Source organism: Entelurus aequoreus, linkage group LG01, assembly GCF_033978785.1.
Source record: "Entelurus aequoreus isolate RoL-2023_Sb linkage group LG01, RoL_Eaeq_v1.1, whole genome shotgun sequence".
In the NCBI taxonomy this organism is placed as follows: domain Eukaryota; kingdom Metazoa; phylum Chordata; class Actinopteri; order Syngnathiformes; family Syngnathidae; genus Entelurus; species Entelurus aequoreus.
Window position 1 is genome coordinate 91,035,479 of NC_084731.1, and position 15,000 is coordinate 91,050,478.

The following is a 15,000-nucleotide window of genomic DNA, read 5'->3' on the forward strand; positions in this document are numbered from 1 at the left end:
AGAAATAGCTCCGTGCCTGACTACTTTATGGGTTATAGATAAACTTATGGATAACGGAGACATATATAATAGTCTCCTTCTTGTTGTGTGTGCAGTTGCGCACTGAGCTCCAAAAGCCGTAGATGTTATAACGTGACTGGGCCGGCACGCTGTTTATATGGAGGAAAAGCGGACGTGACGACAGGCTGTCCTCACTCAGGTCCGGCTGGAAATCGAGAGAAATTCGGGAGAATGGTTGTCCCGGGAGATTTTCGGGAGAGGTACTCAAATTCGGGAGTCCCTGGGAAAATTCGGGAGGGTTGGCAAGTATGAATGGCAGAGGTTAAAGGTAATTGCTGCTATGTTTTTTAGCCTCACATTATAAAACGGCCTCCAATCTCGATCAGGTTTTTTTAGCCTCAGATCCGATTTCCATTTTTGAGTCCCGATCAGATACTTTGACAATGGTTAAGAGAACTGAAAATGTTTTATAGCAAGCAACTAAAGTAAACACATTTTTATTAAAGGCCTATTGAAATTATTATTTTTTATTTCAACGGGGATAGCAGATCCATTCTATATGTCATACTTGATCATTTCGCGATATTGCCATATTTTTGCTGAAAGGATTTAGTAGAGAACATCGACGATAAAGTTCGCAACTTTTGATCGCTGATAAAAAAAGCCTTGCCTGTACCGGAAGTAGCGTGACGTCACAAGTTGAAAGGCTCCTCACATTTCCCCATTGTTTACACCAGCAGCGAGAGAGATTCGGACCGAGAAAGCGACGATTACCCCATTAATTTGAGCGAGGATGAAAGATTCGTGGATGAGGAACGTGAGAGTGAAGGATAAGAGTGCAGTGCAGAACGTATCTTTTTTCGCTCTGACCGTAACTTAGGTAAAAGGGCTCATTGGATTCCACACTTTCTCCTTTTTCTATTGTGGATCACGGATTTGTATTTTAAACCACCTCGGATACTATATCCTCTTGAAAATGAGAGTCGAGAACGCGAAATGGACATTCACAGTGACTTTTATCTCCACGACAATACATCGGCGAAGCACTTTAGCTACGGAGCTAATGTGATAGCATCGGGCTTAACTGCAGATAGAAACAAAAGAAATAAACCCCTGACTGGAAGGATAGACAGAAAATCAACAATACTATTAAACCATGGACCTGTAAATACACGGTTAATGCTTTCCAGTCTGGCAAAGCTTAACAATGCTGTTGCTAACGACGCAATTGAAGCTAACTTAGCAACGGGACCTGACAGAGCTATGCTAAAAACATTAGCGCTCCACCTACGCCAGCCAGCCCTCATCTGCTCATCAACACCCGTGCTCACCTGCGTTCCAGCGATCGACGGGGCGACGAAGGACTTCACGCGATCATCGATGCGGTCGGCGGCTAGTGTCGGATAGCGCTTCTGCTATCCAAGTCAAAGTCCTCCTGGTTGTGTTGCTGCAGCCAGCCGCTAGTACACCGATCCCATCTACAGCCTTCTTCTTTGCAGTCTTCATTGTTCATTAAACAAATCGCAAAAGATTCACCAACATAGATGTCCAGAATACTGTGGAATTTTGCGATGAAAACCGAGCTTTTTGTATTGGATACAATGGTGTCCGAATACTTCCGTTTCAACCATTGACGTCACGCGCATACGTCATCATACATAGACGTTTTCAACCGGAAGTTTCGCGGGAAATTTAAAATTGCACTTTATAAGTTAACCCGGCCGTATTGGCATGTGTTGCAATGTTAAGATTTCATCATTGATATATAAACTATCAGACTGCGTGGTCGGTAGTAGTGGGTTTCAGTAGGCCTTTAAGCTTGTAATAATACATTTAGAATGTGGTAGTATTGTGATGGTATTGAATCTTTAACAAAATTAAGTGGTTAGTGCACGGTAATGAAACAAAAGCAAAAACTATTATAGATCGGGTTGCTCAATTAATAACATTTTTATCCAGATTTTGCCTGCCAAACCTGCTCAGTGGCCTTGGTTAGAGTGTCCGCCCTGAGACTGGAAGGTCATGAGTTCAAACCCCGGCCGAGTCATACCAAAGACTATAAAAATGGGACCCATTGCCTCCCTACTTGGCACTCAGCATCAAGGGTTGGAATTGGGGTTTAAATCACCATAAATGATTCCCGAGCGCGGCCACCGCTGCTGATCACTGCTCCCCTCACCTCACAGGGGGTGGAACAAGGGGATGGGTCAAATGCAGAGGGTAATTTCACCACACTTAGTGTGTGTGTGACTATCATTGGTACTTTAACTTTAACTTTAATTAGAATTGGCTTGCAAGAAGACTGTTTCATCTACCTAAGAATGTATTTGTATTTATTTTTCTGTAGTAGAATCCAGTGATCTGAATTTGTGCACGGGTCGTATAGACAATAGCCAATTAAAAGGTTCCGCCTGTCAATCATCACACTGTACCTTCAATCAAAATTATTAAAGGGGAACTGCACCTATGCCCTCTAAATGGACAACAAAACATTTTTAATGCCTCTGGACATCGCATTTAGTGCATATAAGACCTTAATTTTCGCAAATTCCATTTAATAACTTTTAATGCTTTTTAATGCCCCGTGGATAACCTGTGGTTCTCAAGTGATTGGAAGAAACTTAGTTGATTTTCCACCACAGTGATGAGGATTAGCAACTTAATAGAGGCTTTTAGACGACACGTTTGTTGCAGCTTTCTCTCAGATTCAAGCCTGGGTTCTGGCAAGACACGCACCTTCCTGGAATTCATGCTCCTCCTGCGTGTGTGTAACAAGGAATATGGAAATGTAATTAAGTCTCCCTCAGCGTGCGTCTCTTTTGAGGGGATGTGTCACGTGAGCACAGTCTTTAACCATGTCAACCAGGGCTGTGAAAGTGATGACTTTGCTAAGTATATCAGTGTTGGCGCTAGGAATCTTCAAAATGGGATCACAGGAACCCCATCAAGTCATAAAAATGGGGTCCCACAGTAAATATTTGGGGTTCCACTTTTTTGTAACTGTTTTGAAAACAAATGATAAATGTATGCATTATCCTGTTATATCTCACATTCCATATTGTGTTTTGGAAAAAGGTTGTCATAAACGTTACTTAAGTCATACAAAAAAATAAAACAAAAGAAAACACATTTTTATGCATATGTACACTACCGTTCAAAAGTTTGGGGTCACCCAAACAATTTTGTGGAATAGCCTTTATTTCTAAGAACAAGAATAGACTGTCGAGTTTCAGATGAAAGTTTTTTTTTTCTGGCCATTTTGAGCGTTTAATTGACCCCACAAATGTGATGCTCCAGAAACTCAATCTGCTCAAAGGAAGGTCAGTTTTGTAGCTTCTGTAACGAGCTAAACTCTTTTCAGATGTGTGAACATGATTGCACAAGGGTTTTCTCATCATCAATTAGCCTTCTGAGCCAATGAGCAAAGAACATTGTACCATTAGAACACTGGAGTGATAGTTGCTGGAAATGGGCCTCTATACACCTATGTAGATATTGCACCAAAAACCAGACATTTGCAGCTAGAATAGTCATTTACCACATTAGCAATGTATAGAGTGTATTTCTTTAAAGTTAAGACTAGTTTAAAGTTATCTTCATTGAAAAGTACAGTGCTTTTCCTTCAAAAATAAGGACATTTCAATGTGACCCCAAACTTTTGAACGGTAGTGTAAATGTATTCAGTTGTAAACATTCATTAAACTTTACCGGTAATTTTTTCTATATTTTTATTTAATACGTTTTAGGTGTATTTACACCAGGGGTCACCAACGCGGTGCCTGCGGGCACCAGGTAGCCCGTAAGGACCAGATGAGTAGCCCGCTGGCCTGTTCTAAAAATAGCTCAAATAGCAGCACTTACCAGTGAGCTGCCTCTATTTTTGTTATTTATTTACTAGAAAGCTGGTCTCGCTTTGCTCGACATTTTTAATTCTAAGAGAGACAAAACTCAAATAGAATTTGAAAATCCAAGAAAATATTTTAAAAACTTGGTGTTCACTTGTTTAAATAAATTCATTAATTTTTTTACTTTGCTTCTTATAACTTTCAGAAAGACAATTTTAGAGAAAAAATACATCCTTAAAAATTATTTTAGGATTTTTAAACACATATACCTTTTTACCTTTTAAATTCCTTCCTCTTCTTTCCTGACATTTTAAATCAATGTTCAAGTAAATTTATTTTTTTTATTGTAAAGATTAATAAATACATTTTAATTTAATTCTTCATTTTAGCTTCTGTTTTTTCGACGAAGAATATTTGTGAAATATTTCTTCAAACTTATCATGATTAAAATTCAAAAAAATTATTCTGGCAAATCTAGAAAATCTGTAGAATCAAATTTAAACCTTATTTCAAAGTCTTTTCAATTTCTTTTAAAAATGTTGTTCTGGAAAATCTAGAAGAAATAATGATTTGTCTTTGTTAGAAATATAGCTTGGTCCAATGTGTTATATATTCTAACAAAGTGTAGATTGGATTTTAACCTATTTAAAACATGTCATCAAAATTCTAAAACTAACCTTAATCAGGAAAAATTACTAATGATGTTCCATAAAAAGATTCGAATTAGCTAGTTTTTCTCTTCTTTTTTTCGGTTGAATTTTGAATTTTAAAGAGTCGAAATTGAACATAAACTATGTTTCAAAATTTAATTGTCATTTTTTTTCGTGTTTTCTCCTCTTTTAAACCGTTCAATTAAGTGTAAATATCATTAATTATTAATAATAACATAGAGTTAAAGGTAAATTGAGCAAATTGGCTATTTCTGGCAATTTATTTAAGTGTGTATCAAACTGGTAGCCCTTCGCATTAATCAGTACCCAAGATTAGCTCTTGCTTTCAAAAAGGTTGGTGACCCCTGATGTACACTATATTGCCAAAAGTATTTGGTCACCTGCCTTGACTCACATATGAACTTGAAGTTTGAGACACTCGTGATTTAGGGCTATATAAAACTACTTTGATTGATTGATTGAACTAACGAGAAATGTTATTTTTTTTGGGCCAAAGTAAAAGAAAGAATCTGGAATAGATTTTTTTGAGTTAGGTTTGTCCCCCCCTGGTCTAAACACTAGGTCACAGCTGCGGTAAAGATCAGTTAAAAACGGCGAACATCGACCACAATTGGAATCGGGACATCGATAGTTTTTGTGGCTCTAAGGAGGATTGTGCACAAACTACTTTGTGAAGTAATACGGCCTTATCCGGTGAATAATGACACAGTACATAAGAGGCGGGCTGTGAGCGTTTCACATTTGGTGCTGATCCAGATTAGGATTGTTAATCCTTGTCAGTGGACTGCGCTCGTGCCATTTGTTATAAATGTTTTGCAGTCATTCCTTGGAGCAGTCATTGATTTTTGGTTGAGTGTGAAGAACATGAAGAGCCATGCCTGAGGTGGGCAAATGTTCGCTTCATGTTGGATTTTTGTTCCAGCATGTGGAAGGATCTTCAAATGCGGTAGTGACTGCCAAGCATCACCCCCATGGAGCTGCAGTGAGGACACGAGGAATCGTCAGAGTGCATACAGTATGTGATCAATGCTAAGGGGGCTATAAAGCAGTGTTTTTCAGTGTCGGTGCTGTCTAGAGCTCGGCAGAGTAACCATGTTATTCTCAATATCAGTGGGTGGTAGCCGGTAGCTAATTGCTTTGTAGATGTCGGGAACAGGTCGTGTGAGACGACGATGGTTTGTCGTGATCACAGTATGCGGACGGCAGCGGGAGGCAGGGTGTAGGTAAAAAGGTATCTAATGCTTAAACCAGGGGTGTCCAAACGTTTTCCACTGAGGGCCGCACACGGAAAAATTAAAACATGCGGGGGACGTTTTGATATTTTTCATTTTCAAACCATAACAAAATATATGGATTTTTTTTTTTTTACCTTTAGGGTTCCCAGGGACCATAAATGGTTTCCGTCATTAACATGTTAAAAATAAGTCAAATTATTATTTGTATTTTTTATGTAACGCTTACAGTAAATCTCTATATCAACTTCAGGTTGATATAAAGTAAAAAAAAAAAAAAAAAGTTTTATGACTTTTCAGTCGAAGGCAACTTTGTTTTTTAATAGTAAAACTGAAATATGCAGTATTTCCCCCATTGCCCCAAGCTGTCATGTCTGTGTTCATGTTTTTGTTTGGCCATGTGCTGTTTTGTTTTTTGGACACTTCCTTAGTTCCTGGTTTCACTTCCTGGTTTTGTTTTGTTTCCATGGTTACTCATTAGTTTCACCTGTTCCACGTTTGGACTCACACACACCTGTCTCACGTTTTCACATTGTCATGTCACGCACCTGTTCACAGTTAGTCACGCACCTGTTTTCACTTATCATGTCACTATATAGGCTTTTCTGTTTCTGTTGTTCGTCCTGGCGACATCACCCATTCATGCCATGTCCACAGTTCCTTGTCACGTTAGTTCTTGTTTCATCTCTTGTCACGTAAGTTTTTGTTTGTTTAATGTTCATAGTTCTCCGCCATTGTGCGCACCTTTTGTTTTCCTAGTCAAGTTTTTTACCTCCTCTGTGAGCGCCTTTTGTTTGTACCTTTTGTTTGAGTTTATAGTAATAATTAAACTATGTCTTTACCTGCACGCCACGTCCGTTCCAATTCTTTTGCACCACGGGAGAGCAAACCACGCCTAAGACCAAGTCTTGACAGATGTCGCCAGCACGAGAGCTCTCCCGCAAAAAAATGGGACAATTTTGACGAGGTAACGTGGGAGGTCCTGCGCGCCATGGAAGCCGAGACACTCCGCCATTCCCCCATGGAGCGCAGGGATCTCATGTGGGGTCCGACCGGCAAACTGGTGCCGATCAGCTCCCTTTGGTCCGAGGATGGCGCTGCGTCACCGCAGTCCCGGAAGCGCCGCTCCCAACGAAGGACGTCAGGGAGGGCTTCCACAAGCATTGGAAAGGACGCATCGTTCCCGCAAGCTCCTCCCCCTCCGGGCGGAAACGAGCTGCAGCCAGCCCGGCTTCCCCAGGACGACGTCACGCCGCTGCCAGTGGGTGACGTCATGGATTTTTTTCCCCTGAACTCTTTTTCTTGTCAGCCACATCCAACCAAAGACTCTAAATCCATGATTAAATATTACCAAGACATGTTTTTAGAAATCAGATCCTGTCAATCACAGTCACCCAATTTTCATGCCCCGCCCCCCAGGACTCATGCCACGCCCAAGTCAGAATTTTTTTTTTCACCCACAAAAGCCCAGGTGGGGGGGAACGAAAGACCTTTTGGACAATTTAGAGGGGAGGATTCTGCCCTCCTCCTGAACCCCCTCCGCCCACCCCAAAAGACGGTTCCAGACCGCGGGGAGCGCGTCTGGGATCCGCTCCTTGAGGGGGGGGCTAGGGCTGGGAATTGTTCAGGTGGGGTGGGTCAGCATCGTCACGCCAAGCCACAGCCTCCAGCACGACCACAACCACCTGTCTTTCGACCTACCAAGCCACAGCCACCAGCACGACCCCCACCACCTGTCTTTCGACCTGCCAAGCCACAGCCACCAGCACGACCACCACCACCAGTACCTGCTCCACGCCAAGCGCCACCAGTACCTGCTCCACGCCAAGCGCCACCAGTACCTGCTCCACGCCAAGCGCCACCAGTACCTGCTCCACGCCAAGCGCCACCAGTACCTGCTCCACGCCAAGCGCCACCAGTACCTGCTCCACGCCAAGCGCCACCAGTACCTGCTCCACGCCAAGCGCCACCAGTACCTGCTCCACGCCAAGCGCCACCAGTACCTGCTCCACGCCAAGCGCCACCAGTACCTGCTCCACGCCAAGCGCCACCAGTACCTGCTCCACGCCAAGCGCCACCAGTACCTGCCCCACGCCAAGACCAAAGCCAAGACCAAGACCCGCCAAGTGACCACACCAAGACCAACCAAGCCAAGTCCAAGACCAACCACGCCAAGTCCAAGACCAAGACCCACGCTGCCAAGACCATGACCCACGCTGCCAAGACCAAGACCGCCAAGGCCAAGACCACCCACGCCAAGACAAAGACCCCCCACGCCAAGCTTCGCCGCCTGACGCACCACGCCAAGCTTCGCCGCCTGACGCACCACGCCAAGCTTCACCGCCTGCCACGACAACGCGCCCACCTCCTCGTCGGCCAAGGATGTGGCCATTCCATGGGCGTCCGCCACGCCAGGTGCGCCGACCTCCTCGTCTGCCACGAATGTGGCCATTCCCAGGTCGCCCACCTCGTCAGGTTCAGCGGCGGTCTACCCGCCGCCGCCACCTGACTCTGCCCCGGTGGATTCGGGGACACCTGGTCTGGCGACCCACCGCCATGTCCCCCTCCCCCCCTCCCATGACTCTTGATCCTGTTTTTTGTTTTTGGACATCTGGGATCTGTCCGTAAGGGGGGGGGTTCTGTCATGTCTGTGTTCATGTTTTTGTTTGGCCATGTGCTGTTTTGTTTTTTGGACACTTCCTTAGTTCCTGGTTTCACTTCCTGGTTTTGTTTTGTTTCCATGGTTACTCATTAGTTTCACCTGTTCCACGTTTGGACTCACACACACCTGTCTCACGTTTTCACATTGTCATGTCACGCACCTGTTCACAGTTAGTCACGCACCTGTTTTCACTTATCATGTCACTATATAGGCTTTTCTGTTTCTGTTGTTCGTCCTGGCGACATCACCCATTCATGCCATGTCCACAGTTCCTTGTCACGTTAGTTCTTGTTTCATCTCTTGTCACGTAAGTTTTTGTTTGTTTAATGTTCATAGTTCTCCGCCATTGTGCGCACCTTTTGTTTTCCTAGTCAAGTTTTTTACCTCCTCTGTGAGCGCCTTTTGTTTGTACCTTTTGTTTGAGTTTATAGTAATAATTAAACTATGTCTTTACCTGCACGCCACGTCCGTTCCAATTCTTTTGCACCACGGGAGAGCAAACCACGCCTAAGACCAAGTCTTGACACAAGCATTCGGAAAGCAATGTTTGATCTGAAGTAATTAGAGCCTTAAAAAGATCAATAATGCAGGACACCATTGATTTAAATGTATTATTATTTCTGAGTAATCACAGTGAAAAAATAAATAAAATCCCAATAAATATCTTTGGGATCCAAAAGGTCCCCCACTCATAAAGTGATACATTTTTATTAACTTAAAGGCCTACTGAAAGCCAGTACTACCGACCACGCAGTCTGATAGTTTATATATCAATGATGAAATCTTAACATTGCAACACATGCCAATACGGCCGGGTTAACTTATAAAGTGCAATTTTAAAATTCCGGCCACACTTCCGGTTGAAAAACTCCTTTGGATATGATTTATGCGCGTGACGTCACAAAATCCACGGAAGTGGTTGTACCCCATCGACCCGATACAAAAACCTCTTGTTTTCTTCGACAAAATTCCACAGTATTCTGGACATCTGTGTTGGTGAATCTTTTGCAATTTGTTTATTGAACAATGGAGGCTGCAAAGAAGAACGTTGTAGGTTGGATCGATCGGTGTATTAGCGGCTAAGTACAATACTTACAGCAACACAACAAGGACTACTTACTACGCCTAGCCGATGCTTGCCGCCAAACCCACGGATGAAGTCCTTCGTCGCGCCGTCGATCGCTGGAACGCAGGTGAGCACGGCTGTTGATGGGAAGATGAGGGCTGGCTGGCGTAGGTGGAGCGCTAATGTTTGTATCATAGTTCTGTGAGGTCCGGTTGCTAAGTTGCTAAATTAGCCTTAGCGTCGTTAGCAACAGCATTGTTAAGCCTTACCAGGCTGAGAATTTTTAACCGTGTAGTTACATGTACATGGTTTAATAGTATTGTTGACGTTCTGTCTTTCCTTCCAGTCAGGGGTTTATTTCTTTTGTTTCTATCTTCATTTGAGAACGATGCTATCACATTAGCTCAGTAGCTAAGTGTGTCACCGATGTATTGTCGTGGAGATAAAAGTCACTTTAAATGTCCATTTCGAGTGCTCGACTCTCATTTTCAAGAGGATATAGTATCCGAGGTGGTTTAAAATACAAATCCGTGATCCACAATAGAAAAAGGAGAGAGTGTGGAATCCAATGACCCAGCTTGTACCTAAGTTACGGTAAGAGCGAAAAAAGATACGTCCATCACTGCCTCTTTAGTCCTTCACTGTAACGTTCCTCATCTACGAATCTTTCATCCTCGCTCAAATTAATGGGGTAATCGTCGCTTTGTTGCTCCGAATCTCTCGCTCCATTGTAAACAACGGGGAATTGTGAGGAATACTAGCTCCTGTGACATCACGCTACTTCCGGTACAGGCAAGGCTTTTTTTATCAGCGAGCAAAAGTTGCGAACTTTATCGTCGATTTTCTCTACTAAATCCTTTCAGCAAAAATATGGCAATATCGCGAAATGATCAAGTATGACACATAGAATGGATCTGCTATTCCCGTTTAAATAAAAAAAATTAATTTCAGTAGGCCTTTAAGTTACGAGATCAACTTCAGATATATTTGTCGATTTTACATTTGAACTATTATTTTGTTTGTTTTATGCTATTTTGTCAAAGAAAACGTTGTTTTTATATGGCAACCACACAATATATGCAATATTTTCCACATTACACATTTTAAAGTGAAATATTTGAAGTAATTGGAGCCTTGAATAGGTCAATAATTCATTATAACGTTGATTTTTTTTTTAAACCTTCTTTTTTTGAGCAATGGCAATAAAAGCAAAATAAAGAAAGACAAACAAACAGCCTGCATGGCAGCTTTGTGTCAACATTGCAACTTTTCCTAGTTAGATTTCACCTCATTCCACTTTTTAAAATTTTTTTTAAATTTATTTTTGCAATAGCATTTCCAGAATGTGTGGCGGGCCGCTAAACAATTAGCTGCGGGCCGCAAATGGCAAATGGCCGCACTTTGGACACCCCTGGTTTAAACCAAAAAATAAACAAAAGGTGAGTGGCCCTTAGAAAAGGCATTAGAGCTTAGGGATGGCCATGCAGAACGAAACTAAAACTGAACTAGCTACAAAGTAAACAAAAACAGAATGCTGGACGACAGCAAAGACTTACAGCGTGTTGAGCAGAGACACAAAGTACATCCATCCGTACATGACATGACGATCAACAATGTCCACACAAAGAAGGATAAAAACAACTGAAATATTCTTGATTGCTAAAACAAAGCAGGTGCGGGGAATAGCGCTCAAAGGAAGACATGAAACTGCAACAGGAAAATACAGACAAAACAGGAAAACCAACCAAAATAGGAGCGCGAGACAAGAACTAAAACACTAAGCACGGGAAAACAGCAAAAAACTCAAAATAAGTGATGGCGCGATGTGACACAGTACACCTACTTTGAGACAAGAGCTATATTGATGCATGTTTGGTTATGGTTTAAAGTCATATCCAACAATTGCGACAACGACTTTTTATCGTCTGCTGAGTTTCATTTTTTAATGATTTCTGCTGGTGGTGTGCCTATGGATTTTTTTAATGAAAAAAAAAAACGCTTTAACTCAAAAAAGGTTGAAAAACACTGTTATAAAGAATACAACTCAACGCTATGGTATGTTAGAATCAAATCATTTGCTGCACCATGAACAATAATTGGCTCCCTGTAAAGCAAACTTAAGTGCTAATAATAGAGGCCTCTGCGCAAATAGCAGGGTGGCTAAGAGTTAATTTTCTCATGACGAGGTACAGAGTGGACGGCGTGATGTCAAAGGCTCTTCAGGCACTCATTTTCACACCACTGCTCCTATGGCGGGGTGTGCTATTGCTGTACGGCTGGTGAAGGTGGACGTGCGTGGGGCGGAATATAAATTACGCCGCGCCGTGAAAGCTTATCGACTTGATCTATAACCAGCAAACTACAGCTGCTTGTTTTTTTTTTTCCTCCAGGAAATATCGACACAGTCACAATCACAAATAATATGCTTCCATTGTTCTGCAGGTGGTGCCACCCGGCAAATTCCTGAACCCGGATGCAGAATGTTTGGACCTTTCGCTTTGCATTCTTTAGGTTGAAGAGAGGTTACCTGTGCCATGTGATCACAGGATCAGGAGATCCAGAGGTGATGCACGTGAAGGTGACCGACTCCTGGTAGTCTGCGGTGGCGTTGAACGACTGTTGGGTCACTGACAGGACTGGGGGGACTGCGGACACAAAGGTTGAGAATAACTGTACAAACATACATATATATTCATACTGTACATATAGAAGTACCGGTGTTTCCCATAAACTGCCAAGATACCTGTGGCTGTGGGGGCGTGGCTATGGGCGTGGTCACCATGACATCATCGAGTAATTTGCATAATTTACTACAATATGATTTTCTCTAAAAAGGCTCAAAAAATGTATACTTACTAATTAATAATAACAGTTTTTTTTAAACGTCCATCCATCCATCCATCCATCCATCCATCCATTTTACAATATAATTACAACACTTTATGTATATATTTATATACAGATTTGAACAATAAGTTATTTACTGAAATATATTTATTAATTGTGGTTCTTACAAAAAAATATATCTTATAAAAATATAAAAGCTAAAATGTCTCTTAAAGCTCTGCCCCTTTAATTAGTGCATACTAAATAATTTAACTGTAGCCTACTACTACAACCATATTATTTACCAGCAACATAAAGTGAAACAGAGGCAGAGGTGTCCTGCCACAGTCAGTAACAAATAAACAGAAAACAGTAGTGGTGGTAGATAGACACAAAGCTTCATCAAACATCTGATCCACTGAACAAAGAGCTCCAAAAATCTTGATCCTACACTTCTCTTTTGTAAAGTAAATCTGAACAGCCGATATGGGCATCTACATCAACTATATGATTTGCCTGAGAAGCTGGACAGGACAAAAAAAATAAATAAAATAAAATAAAAAAATTTAAAAATAAAAAAATAAATAAAAATCTATTTGTGGCGGCCTTAATTCTTTCGTGGCGGGCCGCCACAAATAAATGAGTGTGGGAAACACTGAGTACATATACATACATACACTCATGCATATAATCATGTTTCATCAAACATATATTAACGTTGTTGCCCTAGGGCAGGGGTCGGCAACCCAAAATGTTGAAAGAGCCATATTGGACCAAAAATACAAAAACAAATCTGTCTGGAGCCGCAAAAAATTAAAAGCCATATTTTATACAGATAGTGTGTCATGAGATATAAATTGAATTAAGATGAATTAAAGGAAACTAAATGAGCTCAAATATACCTACAGATGAGGCATAATGACGCAATATGTACATATAGCTAGCCTAAATAGCATGTTAGCATCGAGGAGCTTGCAGTCATGCAGTGACCAAATATGTCTGATTAGCACTCCACACAAGTCAATAACATCAACACAACTCACCTTTGTGCATTAATGCACAACGTTAAAAGTCTGGTGGACAAAATGAGACAGAAAAAGAAGTGGCATAAAACACGTCCTAGAAAGTCGGAGAAGGTTAAACATGTAAACAAACTACGGTGAGTTCAAGGACCGCCAAAATTAGTAGGACAAAACGGCGCTCGCCAAATACTCGGATCAGTGAAGCATGTTTAATATAAACAGTGTGCTTTATAACAATTAGGGAGGTTTGTGTCATGTTTGTCCTCCTACAGAAACCATATTAAAACAAAAAATTTTTTTTTTTCCCCTCATCTTTTTCCATTTTTCATACATTTTTGAAAAAGCTCCACAGAGCCACTAGGGCGGTGCTAAAGACTAGAGCCGCGGGTTGCCGACCCCTGCCCTAGAGGAAACTGGGTAACACATGGCACACTGACAAAGCTTAACCTATTGTTACTATAACAATCTACAAGGTTAATATAGTTGGCTTCGCTTTCTTCCCCTCCGTTTATCTGCTTTCTTTTGTATTTCAAGTTATTTTTACATATATGTATTGTTGCATCTGAACAATTGTATTGTTGATACGAGGTAATTATTGTTATTATTCATTATCAATAGTGCTATTTCTATTGGTATTTGTATTTCTCCATTTGTAGTGTAATAATGTTCATTGTCATTTCTGTATTATTAATATTTATTTAACTAACTTCTTCTTTGCTATCACTTTCACCATCATATTTGTACATATCCTATTTGCTGATGTTGTTCTATTGTTGTTGTTGTTATTGTTGTGTTTGCTGTTGTTGTTTTTGTCTCTCTATCTTTTCCCCCTCTGTCTTCCTTTTTTTGTCTTTCCATCCCCTCTTTCTCCGGCCCGGCTGCACCAAATAATAATATAAATCCATTTAATAAAGTCAAATACAAATAAGGCAACGAGAGAAGTATCCCACACTTCTCTTTTGTAAAGTAAATGTGTACAGCCGATGTGGGCATCTACATCAATAATATGATTTGCCTGAGAAGCTGGACAGGACAAAAAAAAAAGAAAAAAGAAAGAATAACATTACCAAAACATCATTAAAAATCACTCAAAGAGTGTAGCCCTCTACCGAGTCTGATACAAGGTTAATCTACATTTAAAACACTCCCATGTGATCCGGATAATATTTATTGGATATGCTTTGGTGTAAATTCTGCTCCACAGCCACTTTTACAACTCGTTTTTTGAGGCTGTCTGCAAGATGTTCGATTCTGGAGGCGTTCCCAGATTGCAAATGAAACCCCGCCCCACCCTCTCCATCTTTTGAAAATGTACGCTGTTTAAACATATATCTTGAAGTCGTCGCCACTATTTTTTTTTCCCACAGACAAAGTGGAAAATGAACTTCAGAAACATTATATACATTCACCTAGCCAGTCACTACTACTCGCCGATCGATACAGACTCTGCATAGAAAAGATGCTTTTAGCAGCATTTATGTCACCGCATGTCATACGTCCGTGTAATTATGCGCATGCCATAATTATGATACTTTATCTCACCTTTTTCTTTCTGCACAGCCTGAAGCTGAGAGCATGACTTAATGTCCATGGGCATGACCTACTAAGATCCACATACCAGGCGCTATACAGTGTGTGCAAATTAAAAAAAATGTGTGTACTATTAGTGGGCGTAT

At 41.3% G+C, this 15,000-nt stretch overlaps 1 protein-coding gene across 8 annotated transcripts in view; it reads right to left on the reverse strand.

Moving 5' to 3' along the window:
• Positions 1–15,000, reverse strand: part of LOC133659064 (neural cell adhesion molecule 2-like) — an 831,315-nt gene that overhangs the window by 179,214 nt on the left and 637,101 nt on the right. For all 8 annotated transcript variants that reach the window (XM_062061786.1, XM_062061755.1, XM_062061746.1 and 5 more), the window contains one exon: positions 12,004–12,121. In XM_062061786.1, coding sequence (XP_061917770.1) covers positions 12,004–12,121 — 118 coding nt within the window. The remainder of the gene's footprint in view (positions 1–12,003; positions 12,122–15,000) is intronic.